The sequence below is a fragment of the Vulpes vulpes genome, chromosome 10 (assembly GCF_048418805.1).
Source record: "Vulpes vulpes isolate BD-2025 chromosome 10, VulVul3, whole genome shotgun sequence".
In the NCBI taxonomy this organism is placed as follows: Eukaryota; Metazoa; Chordata; class Mammalia; order Carnivora; family Canidae; genus Vulpes; species Vulpes vulpes.
In genome coordinates, this window is record NC_132789.1 from 22,562,390 (window position 1) to 22,574,638 (window position 12,249).

The 12,249-nt window shown below is 50.6% G+C and overlaps 1 protein-coding gene across 1 annotated transcript in view; it reads right to left on the bottom strand.

Moving 5' to 3' along the window:
• Positions 1-5,538: 5,538 nt before the first annotated feature.
• MN1 (MN1 proto-oncogene, transcriptional regulator) overlaps positions 5,539-12,249 on the bottom strand; it is a 47,236-nt gene continuing 40,525 nt past the window's right edge. The window contains exon 2 of the mRNA XM_072723126.1: positions 5,539-8,609. Coding sequence (XP_072579227.1) covers positions 8,428-8,609 — 182 coding nt within the window. The 3' untranslated portion in view covers positions 5,539-8,427. The remainder of the gene's footprint in view (positions 8,610-12,249) is intronic.

Genomic DNA, 12,249 nt, shown 5'->3' on the forward strand with positions numbered 1-12,249 from the left:
CTCCACCCGTTAACCTCAATAGCAGCCAAAGGTAAAGAGGCCATCGGGCAGGAACGAGGAACCAGCAACAGCTCCTTTTATCCAACCCCTACCTCGTGAGGTCCTACTGTGTGCCAGGCCCCAAGCTGGCTGCTGTGGATACAGAACAAACCATGCTCCCTCCCAGCCACCCTGGAGCCAGATCTCAGGACAGGGGACAATGGGAGGCAGCAGAGAGGCAGCGTGTTTGGTCAGGGCTCCCTTGCTGACTGCTGCATGACCTTCATCCAGATGCCGGATGTTCAGAACGACTGTTTCTTACATGTAAAATGGAGAGATTGAGCAACATTTCTGGGAAGTCTGAGGCACGGTGACACATGAGGTGTGCAAAGGCAGCCTTGAGCAATTCCCAGTCTCCCAGCATTGAAGTCACTCCTTTTTCAACCCCACAAGCCTTTCTACTGCTACAAGGAGAAAGTGTCTGCTCGGTGCTACTCGGTCTTTAACGCTTCTCTCAAACACGTCAACCTTGTTTTCCAACAGACAAAGTCTCGGGCTGGGAGCTTCCATCAGGCAATGGCAGCATTGCCATGCAAGGTGTTTATTTTAGGATCAGGGTAGGACACATTGGTACCTTTCCTCCAGATTCCCTCTGTTCTATTCTATTCTTTGGAGGGAACACACCAAAACCGCCATGTGACCCCAGCTTAAAATGCATCCAAGCGGCAAAACAGAGTACAAAAGCAGACCCCCCCACACACAGTCAAATGATTTCCACCAAGAATGGCTAAGCAATCTCCTTTCTAACAAGGGACTAGAAAGTCTCTTGAACTGCTGGCATGGAACACCTAGACATTCTAGAAACAAGGAATCCTTACCTTTGTCTTAAACCTAAATCAAAATGTACTGTCAGAAGTTAAACATAAAACCATCAAGCTACTAGGAGCAAGCCTGACCCTAGGGAGGATGCATCTCTTGCCATAAAAGAAACTTGATAAAAGGGACTATGAAATTTTTTGAAATTTTAAAATCTTTGCATTTCAAAAGATCATGACAAAAAGCCACAGTCTGAGAGAAAATTTTTACAGCAGGTAGAGAAGGGGCTCGTATTAGGCAATGATAAAAGACAAGCAACCAAACTAAAAAAGAATTTAACAGACACTTTACGAGAGAAGGCATACAGATAGCAAATATACTCAACATCATTAGGGAAATAAACGTCACAGCCACAGTGAGATGTCACTACACTCACTCTAGAACGGCTAGAGTTAGAAAGAGATAAAATCTAGTGTTGGCAAGGATACGAAGAGGAACTGGAACTCCCATACATGGCCATTGGGAAGTAGCACAATTTTGAAAAATGGATTGGCAGTTTCTTTTCTCTCTCTCTCTTTTTCTTTCTTTCTTTCTTTCTTTCTTTCTTTCTTTCTTTCTTTCTTCCTTCCTTCTTTCTTTCTTTCTTTCTTTTTTTTTTGAGAGGGAATGAGAGAAAGAGAGGAAGGAGCAGAGGGAGGAGGAGAGAGAATCTTAAGCAGGCTCCACACCCAGCGTGGAGCCCCATGTGGGGCTTCATGTCACAGCCCTGAGACGAAATCAAGAGTCAGGTGCTTAACTGAGCCACCCAGGCTCCCTGGTTTGGCAGTTTCTTAAGTAGGGAAACATATACCTGCTATACGACCCGGCCATTCAAAAAAAAAAAAAAATTGAGAGCCTAAGACCACACAAGAGTTTGTACACAAATGTTCATGGTACTTCAACTCCTAGTAACCAAAAGTGGAAATAAATGTATATCAACAGGTAAATGAATAAACAGACTGTGGTATGTCCACAGGAGGAAATGCTTTTTAGTGATACAGAGGAAGGGATTCCTGACTCATGCTTCCATTTTTTTAAAGATTTATTTATTTTATTTTATTTATTTATGATAGAGAGAGAGAGAGAGAGAGGCAGAGACACAGGAGGAGGGAGAAGCAGGCTCCATGCAGGGAGCTCAACATGGGACTCAATCCCAGGACTCCAGGATCGCGTCCTGGGCCAAAGGCAGGCGCTAAACCGCTGAGCCACCCAGGGATCCCCTTGTGCTTCCATTTATAGGACATCAGGATGTAAGGATGAGCAAAGCTTATCAATGGTAATAGAAACCCAGTGGGTTGTTGCTTGAGGGGTGGGCTGTTGACTGAAAAGGGCAGGAGGAAACCTTCTGGGAAGTTTGTCCTGTTGTATGATCTTGGTTTGGGTTACACAAGTGTAGCCATATGTAAAAATGGCCCAAATTGAACACTTAAGGCCCCTGGGTTTCATTGTGTATAGATCACACCTTAATTTTTAAAATGTGATAAAGGGGAGTGGGGAACAATGGGTTAAATAGACAAACAAAAAATCCCTTCCCAAGATGGTAAAGTGGCACAGCTGCTCAGAAAACAGTCTGGATGGGACGCCTGCGTGGCTCAGCGGTTGACCATCTGCCTTTGGTTCAGGGCATGATCCGGGGTCCTGGAATCGAGTCCCACATCGGGCTTCCTGCAGGGAACCTGCTTCTCCCTCTGCCTGTGTCTCTGTATCTCTGTGTGTGTGTCTCTCAGGAATAAATAAAATCTTTTAAAAAAGAAAACAGTCTGGTGGTCCCTCACAAAGTCAAACATGGGGTTACCATACAACCGGGTGATTCCACTCCTAGGTGTACACCCAAGAGGTTTGAAAACAATGTGTTCACAGAGAAACTTGCCCCTGAATGTTCACAGCAATATTATATAATAGCCAAGACATGTGGACATCCCTAATGTGCATCAACTGGAGACTAGAGGACAATGTGGTATATTCATAAGCAGAATGCTATTTAGTCATTAAAAAGGAGCGAACTTGAAAACTTCAGGCTAAGGGGAAGACGCCAGCCCCAAGGGACTGCAGGTTGTACCATTCCGTTTACATGAAATGTCTAGAATAGGCGAGGCCATAGACACAGCAAGTAAATTAGTGGTTACCAGGGGCTGGAAGGGGGGGGGGGTAATTGGAATTTAATGAGCATGAGTAGAGTGTTCATTTTTCAGGTGATAAGAATGTTCTAGAAGTGGATAGCAAGGAGCGTCGTGCAACACTATAAATACACCAAAAACCACTGGATTCTACACTTTAAAATCACTTAAATGGTGAGTTTTGTGTTAGGAAAATTTTACCTTAATAAGAAACTTTTTTCCAAGGTTCCTGGGGCATCTCGTTGGGCCGTGTGACAATTGCAGGATTTGGTACCCACAATCACGTCCACCCCAGGCCAGCCCAGTCCGGGGGCCAAAGCTTGGCACCTCCCACACCCTCTATCTCTGCTACAACACAGTCCTGGTGCTTGGGGTGGGGTCCTTCCTGCCCATCCCCTTGTCAGTTAGGGAAACACATGGTTCACTCTGCCCTTAGAATCTTTTTCCAATTTTTTTAAAGTGAAAGGGTGATGGGGCCCCTGTGGCACTCAGGGTTTGAGCGTCTGCCTTTGGCTCAGGTCTTGATCCCGGGGTCCCGGGATCGAGTCCCACATCGGGCTCCCTGCATGGAGCCTGCTTCTCCCTCTGCCTGTGTGAGTGTCTCTCTCTCTGTGTCTCTCATGAATAAATAAATAAAACCTTTAAAGAGAGAGAGAAAAAAGGTGATGGGATGTCCTTCTTTGCACTTCCCCCTAGCTCTGGAAGAGCAGAGGGTCCACCTGATGCCTCCTCTGTCCCCTCGTCAGAGATGGGTGGAGGAGGTAGTTGGTGGAACATTCAGGTAAGATGATATCTCTCTGTCAATACAAAAAGAGCAACCTGCAACCTGCACCCTACCCTGGAGCCCTACCCAGGCCCTCCCTGAGACCAACATGTACCCCCATGTGGCAGCCCCCAAGGCACAGGTTCCCACCTACTCTCAACAGCATGCCGGTCCCTGGCTCTCTGGTTCTTGGGCCCTCTGTGACACTCCCTCATTCATTTCACACTGACCTGAAGTCTCCCAAACGCCTGTATCCAAAGTTCATCATTCTGTCATTTCTCTTCCCTTCCCTGGGTACTGAACGTGATCATATACCACTGTCACTTTGAGCAGGAGACCTTTAAAGGTTAGAGAGATTTTTAAGCTTCTCCAAATTAAAGTGGATATACAGGCCTGCCCTTAAAACTTCATATTCTGACAAATATGCCTTTGCATGTATAAAGAAACCTTTAAAAGCTGGAGAGAAGAAGTACAACGAAATTTCTGCCAAATCAGGGTCAATTTATATGCTGGGACAAATAAGACGAACTCCTATTCATCCTTCAAAACCCCATCTGGACATAACCTACTGAAGAAAATCTGCCCTAAGCCCCTTATATGAGATTCAAGAATCTCAGAGTAACATTCATCCCTTGTACTGCCATGGGTTATTGGGCATATTCCCCTCACTTTTAACTGTCAATTTACTTGTCTATTTCTTCACCCCCAAACCCTGTTTTGTAAACTAATGTTTTGTAATGACCTAGAGTCTGAGGCTGCAGGTACCAGCATGAAGCTGTTGCCCAAAGGGTGGCAGAGCTTTTACCGGGCCTGGGACAAGGTTGGTATTCACAGTAACCTGCAAGCTAGATGTTATTTGCTCCATGAAAAAAAAAAAAAAAGACTGATTGATTGATTTGAGATGAGGAGGAGCAGGAGTGGGAGAGAAAGAATCTCAAGCAGAGTCCCTGCTAAGCAGGGAGCCCCATGCAGGACTCGATCCCATGACCCTGAGATCCCACGATAACCTGAGCCAAAACCAAGAGTTAGATGCTTAACCGACTGAGCCACCCAGGTGCCCTTCTGTGCTCCATTTTTGAGACAAGAAAATAGAGACCAGCTTTAAACCACTTGCCCAGAGCCCATGGTTGTAAGCAGAGGAAGCAGCATCCGACCCAGGACAGCATAACCCCAAAATGCTGTCAGTTGAGCCACGCTCTGAGAATGATGCCATGCTAGCAATTTATTCACATGGAGCCCTCCCACCTGCTGGGTCCACCTGGGTTGTCCCCTGAAACCCCAAGTTCGACCCATTTCATAGATGAGAGAGAGGAGGAAGTGAGAGGCTACATAGGTAATTTGCAGGTTACAAAGCTTACCGGGATCTGAATTCAGTGCTGGAACCCAAAAGAAGAACCACAGTATGACCACCTGGGGGAGGGTCTCTCTTCACCCCCTCCCTCCTGCACCAATCAGATACCAGTGGTCCTCAGTCCCAGGAGGGTCATGCCTCCTGGGGGACACAGGGCAATGTTTAGGGATGTTTTGGTTGTCACGGGCAAGGGGAAGGGAAGAGGTGCTAACACTCTACAGTATAGGGGACAGACTCCACCAGAAAGGACTATCCAGCCCAAATGTCAGTAGCGTGCAGGATGAGAAACCCTGAGATGACCCAACTTAGAACAGCATCAATACACATAGGTGCAGGTGCACACACATGCCCAGTACAGCCTCCAGACCTGCACTCCCATCTCCCCGCTGCCCTGTGGGTTTACGAACAGACCTATGAAAAAAGAGGGGGGTGGGAAAAAAATAAAGCAAGCCCCACCCACAAATGTACCACAGTCACCATTAACGTCATATTTATTGTTATTTAGCTGCTCAGGAAAACATATACAGGTATATACAATATGCATGAATACAGAAGACTGCACTTTACATATTTTTTTAAAAAAGAAAGAAAAAATAACACTCAATTTCATGAGCTATTGTCACAGTCTTCCAACCAAGCATTTCAGAAATGAATTTCTTTTAAGAGTCAAAAAAGATTACAGGATTGCCTAACACACAGCAGAGTTAAGATTTCATATTTTACATGTGCAATAACGTTTTCGTTTTCTTTCCCAAAAAAAGTTTGCTATGCAGTACCGATTACCAGTGTTTGGAGTCTCGTGAGTTGGGTGTGTTTTTAATTTGCCTTTATTCTTTCCATTAAACCAAATTTAATGAAATAACATCCTTTTGCTTAAGGCTATTTTTAAAGCTGTTCCACTCTAGGGTCGTGGGGAGCGAGAAAGTTTCAAACTTCAGGGGTTTCCGACGATGCTAGGACCTCGAGCTGATGGCCAGGTGCTAATGAACTCAACGCAGGGAAAGTCAAAGACAGAAGTCAAGACGCTTGGCTCCCCGGCCTTAAGCAATTAAGGAGAAATCATTCCTGTTTAAAAAATAAAGTGATAAAGCTCTCAAACAGCTGTACATTGTGGAGTCAGAGGGGGGCGTGGGGTTTCGCTCAGACTATATGGCTGATTCTCCCGCAGCCCGTGGCAGGAGGGACCATTTTCTTTTTCTTTCCTCTGGTGGCAGAACTTGGGGACCGAGTCCGTTCACACCTTCTCACTGCGGACCAATTCGCACCACCTGCTTCGCCTGCCTTCTGGGGGCCGGGGGCCGGGGGCCGGGGCCGGGCCCCGAGCAAGGACTGTCCGGTCTCGGACCCGAGCCAAAAGGGCCCCCGCAGGAAAGAAGAGGGAGGGGAAAGAGCGAGATTTTTCGGGACACTCTTCCCCCTTTGCTGAAAAGTTCTTTGAAATAAACAATGTGGGTGTTGTATGGTGAATCCAAAGCCTTCAGATCACTTGCAAAAAAAAAAAAAGAAAAGAAAAGAAACAAAGAAAGAAAAAGAAAAATAGGTCTAGAAACTCTCGGGACCTGGGGACTGCGGGGAGGGGGCGCAAGGCTTTTAGGAAGACTTGCAATTTAACAAAAATAGAAGTAAATGGGGGAGTTATTGATTTGGGTGAAGGGCTGTCCGTCACTTGTCTGATCCACCCTGGAATCTGTGTGCCCCTCACGACCCCCCACCCGAGTCATACAAGCCTTTTGGAGGCGTCCACAGCCCCCAAGGTGCCCGCCCCGCCGACCCTGGGCTTCCAAGGCCTGCCGCGCCGGGTTCTCGACGGGGTCCTGCTGCCCCCCACCTCTGCTAAGAGATCATTCCTTGGCGAGGTGCTTGGGACACCGCTCTGGTTTTGCAAAAAGGTGAGATTAAATCAAAAGGTGGGTGGGGGGGTTTTCTGGGTTTCAGAAAAAAGGCAGAGGAGTCAAAAATCCTTGGTTCTGTCCATTGTTTCCTTCCAGTGCCCACCCCACCCCCTGACCGGGAGCCTGCAAAGAAATATACCCAGGTTCAGAGAAGGGGGGCTCCGCAGGCTGGGCCTGGGGGCTCCTTCACTGAATGAGCCCCTGGGAAAAGTGCTGGCAAGAGCCCTTCCAGGGATGAGGGGGGCGGGGTGTCGGTCGCCCAGGTTGGATGGTGCAGGGCTGGGGCAGGGGTGGAAATAGATGGGAAGCAGGGACAGAATGGGAGAGGCTGGGTACATACACGCTGTCCCACCTCCTTCCTCCCATGAGGCCTGGCTGGAACAGCTGTGGGCAAAGGTCAAGGGCTGAGAGTTGATCCTCCCCCAACCTGGGTACCCAAGACCCAGCCAGCCCGGCTGCAGCAGGGCAGGAGCCAGGAGCCCCCCAGAGCCTCTGCAAGCTGGAAGGGCACCATCCCCCACGCACACCAGGGCTGCTTAGCATAGCGTGAAAATTCAGAGCCTGGGCGTTTGCACAGAGGCCCAGAAAAGGAGAGAAAACACCACTGTCGAACATTCTGACTCCTTCCCACTGAGCGGGCTGGACACGTCATCACCTCCATTGCAGAGAGGACAGCTTCCAGCAGAAGACAGAACGGAGCTGAAGGCTGAGCGTGTGTTTGCAGGAACGAAAATATATATCTCTCTATTTTCTCAGGGAACAGACAAAACAAAATCCCAGGCGAAATACCTAAGGGGGGCATTAGTTGTTTGGCTCCTGCCTGACTTGATGACAGTTGGGTGTCAATATATAATATCGTGATGACAATTTGACTTTCACCCGGCAATATTCCAGAACTACTATTCTCCAGGATTTCCATTTTAATAAGCAGTGAACAAAGCAAAAAAGGAGAGAGGGAAAAAAAAAAAAAAGACGGGGGGAGGGGGCAGAGGAATGAGAATAAAAGAGAATAAAAAAAGAAAGTAACTCTTGTCTTATTACGAAATAACAATGCTTGGACATACAGCAGCATGAAAATAAAACAAGGAAAGAGGTCATCTAAAAAAAAAAAAACGTATGCCAAGGTTACAGAAAAACGGGAATTATCTAGCAGGAAAAAGGCTGAAGCAAAAGTTTGCTAACTGCAAAAGGGTTAACACTGGTAACATACTGTGGCAGACGAGTTTTCTTTTTTAAAAAATTTTTCGAGGTTTTTTTTCCCTTTAAATTAACCCTTTCCGGTCCATATGCCACTAAGCAGGTACCAACCTAGAAAAAAAATCATCCACTCAGCAATAGTGGCCCTTTCAAATTACCAGGAGGGTGGGGGTCAGGGGGAGGAGGGGTTCAGGGCAGGGGTGGGGGGAGAGGGAGTGGGAAGGGGGGAGAGGGGAGGAAAGGGCCTGGTGGGGGAGGGGCGTTCTTGTCAATTCAAGTTAGGGCGGCCACGAATGTCCCGAATCTGTTGGAAATGTCGGAGTGCAGGGACCGCCAGGTGGGCACGGAGGCTCGGGCCTTGGCGTCGCCCACGTCGTCTGTGCAGTGGACAGACAGGCACTGCAAGTGGCTGCCCGGCTGGGTGGCTGAGGCCTTATTTGCAGGGAGGTCGTGGGCTGTGGAGAAAAAGGAAGAGATGTTAGCAGCAGGCTCAGCCCCACGGGAGGCCCTAAGGGGGGCGGAGTGGGAGAGGCAGGGAAACAGAGGCGCCGTCCACGCCCTCTTTTCATGCCTGAAGACGGTCTGTGGAGATCTAGATACATTCGGTTCAAATCCCCCTGCCGTTGCCTCTGATGTGGCTGTGAGACCTCAGCCAAGGGTAGGGCTCCAGCTCACATGTCAGGTTCTCCCCCCTCAGGAAATGGGAGAATTGGGCCGGGTTGGCCCATCTCTCTGATGGACTAGAGCTCCCAAAAGATTGCCTGGATGTGAAATAAGTTGGGAAGGCTTCCTGGAGGAGGGGCATCTAAACTGGGCATTGAAGCATATGTAGGAGTTCGCCAGATGTAACTGAAGGGCAGAGGGGAGGAGTGTCTGCGTGTAAGGCACAGCCCATCCTCTTGTCATCCTCTGGACAGACATTTGCTAGAGGCCTATTATGTGCTGGGAACTTCCTGAAACAGTACCACACTACTCGACAACGATAAGGAGCCCAGACTCCCCAACTAGACCAGTGCCCTTTGCCCATTTCCAGCTGCTTTACCAAGGGACTTTCGGTGATGGGGGTGAGGGAGTTCCTTTCCTCCTCTATGCCCTCAATGAAAATCCCTTCCATTTCCTGCTCACAGCACCAGAAACACCAAAGATCACAGTGATGTCTGAGTTAGAAAGACTTGAGGGGAAAGGAAGTCTGGCAGCCACTCACACCTTAGTATGAATTACACTCAAAGAGAGTAAGAGCTGGGAGTTCTGAGGCAGGAAAGGAATGGCAGAGACATTTCAGGGGGCTGCTAGTTTATTGCTGCCAAGTGACCAAAGGTTCTGTCCTCAGACCTACTCTATGTCCATGAGTATTCTCATCCTTCCTCCTTTTTGGAGCCTGACTCAAGAGAGGAGAGGTGACCTGCCCAAGGTCACACACCCAGGAAGGGGCAGAGCTGGGCTCAAACATGGACCTGAGGTAAATTTCTGACTCCAAAGAAGTGAGAAAAGCTGGCATTGGGGGTGGGGGCCCAGCTCCGGCTGAGGGAGCACACCCAGATACTGAACTCCATGACCGGCCCGCCCTCCTCAGCAGGGCCAGGTGCCAGGCAGGAGTTCCCCGCCCATCCCTCCCTCTGGGATGAAGGGGGAGGCCTCCCCCCCCACCCCCCCGGAGCTGAGCCACCGCCTGCAGAGAAAATCCTCCTGAAGGATGGGCCAGGCTGTGTGACTAACGCAGCTCCCACCCTGGAGCCCCAGGGACACCCGGCTGAGGACCTGTGTGCCCAGAGCAGCTGGGGCGGGGGGCGGAGATTCTCTCCCTTGCTTCTTCCCTCAGTCACCCAATGAATAAGCCCTACTAGGTGAGGCCCTACTACGTGCCAGGAGGGGCTCTAGCCCTGCGGATCCAGTGGGAAGTACGGCAGGTGCCCCCTTCGTCCTCCTCCTGGAGTGGACAGTGAAGCCAGGAGACAGCGTCACAGCAGTCATTCTGGAGTCACAGACCCCACGGAGCTTGAATCCCAATCCCAGGCCCACCATTGCGTGGCACGGGGTCCGCCACTTGCCCTCGCTCTGAGCCTCAGTTCCTCGTTGCTAAAGTGGGGGTGACGTCCTCTCCCCCGGGCCTTATAATAGCCTGGCATACAGAGAGATCCCCCAACGGGGCTGTGGGCGCTGTCATTAGTCTCCGGAGAGGTCAAGAGGCGAGGAGTCCTTGCAGTCATTTATTTAGAGACCCCCCCCCCCCAAGCCTCGTCCCCTCCTTGGGACTGGCCAGGTAGGCACATTCCTGCCTAAGAGACTGGAGTCTGTGCTCCCATTGCACGGAAGGGAAAGCTGAGGTTTCAAAGCTGGTTAGCAGCGGTGGCGCTGGGATGCTGCTAGTGCCACACCCAGGGCCTCCAGGGGAGAAGGTACCCCAGGAAGCTAGGGGCCTCAGATTCAGCCCCCACATTGCTGCTCTTGAGCCCAGGCTTGCCTTGTTCCCAGTGACACCCCACTCCCTAATCTCCCCAGAAGGAATCTTGTTCCAAGCATTGTGAGATCCGGATTGGGGAAGCGGAACACCTGCCACAGACAGAGGATTCTAAGAAGGGTTCCTGGGATCCCTGGGTGGCGCAGCGGTTTGGCGCCTGCCTTTGGCCCAGGGCGCGATCCTGGAGACCCGGGATCGAATCCCATATCAGGCTCCCGGTGCATGGAGCCTGCTTCTCCCTCCGCCTGTGTCTCTGCCTCTCTCTCCCTCTGTGACTATCATAAATAAATTTTAAAAAAAAAATTGAAAAAAAAAAAGAAGGGTTCCTTACTTCACTTTACCACATTATCTCACGGAGCAGACGCACAACGCTGTGTCCATTTTATGGACAGGAAACCGAGGCCCCTTGCCAAAGTTTGCACAGCTAAAGAAAGACAAGACCCAGGCCCCAACTCCTGACCCCTGCCTCCCTTGCTCTGAGGCTGCAGCGCCAGGGAGGGGAGGAAGGTTAGCATTTCCCAAGTTCTGTGCTCAGACAGAGGAGGCCTAGGGACCCTTCTGGGAGCTGGGTTTGCTGAATGATGTTTCCAGACTGATACAAAAGGGCCAAATGCCCTCAAGATGCCATATTCCCAAATTATAGACGACCCCTGAGCATGCCGTGTGCCAACACCAGAGGCAGCTGCTCTTCTTGCCCGGGGAGGACTTAATGAGGGCACGACAGGCACACAGCTAACATGCCCGTGTGTTATCTCACTGCATCCCCCCACAAGCCCAGCAGCTGGGTGCCCCTCCTCCTCAGGTGAGAAGGGGCACCTGGGGCTCAGAGAGGATGAGGGGTTTGCCCAACGTCACAGAGGATGGGCACAGGATTCCCCAGCCTCTGCCTGGGACGAGCCAGAGAGCCTGGTATCCACGGGGAATATTTTTAAGAGAGAATATTATCCTTCAGTTCCTGACAACCCAAGCATGACCAAACTCATCCTCCCGCCAGATTCATTCCAGCCGGGGGGACCCAACACGCCCTAGGACCGCAGCTCCTCCCGGGGCTGCCGAGCGGCTGCGAATAAATCAGTCCCATGGAAGCCGCCTCAAGTCAGGGCCTGCCCCTGCTCCAGAGAGGCCCTCAGTCCCTGCTCCCGGGCCCCCCATGCCAGGACCCAGAGATAAAACCATCCCTCGCCGAGCTCCCAGGATTGGGGGGAGACCCTGGAACTAGTGCACCAGCGACACCGACATAGATTGCCACGTTTTCCAGTGAGCGGCCGGCCTCCCCCGTCAGACTGTGGCTGCAGTGGGGAGGGCAGGTTTGTCTGCCACGGCTCCCTGCACACGGGAGGCGCTCACTTGGGGCCTGTGGGCTGTGGAGGGACCTTCGTCCCTATTTGACAGATGAGAAGACTGAGGCCCTCGGGGGCCCTCTCCTTTTAGGCCGGGATTCTCAGAATGTCAGACAGAGGTGGGAACCTGGTTCCCCCAGACCTGGGCAGCTGCCCCTCAACACCATCTGCAACTTGGAGACAGGGATTCCTGGCAGGCTCATCTCTGAGCAGTTTGGGGGGGACCAGATGAGAGAAAGAAGCGATGACAATGTGCATGTGGGGGGATCAGTCCCTGAGGCAGGGTGTCTGCAACTC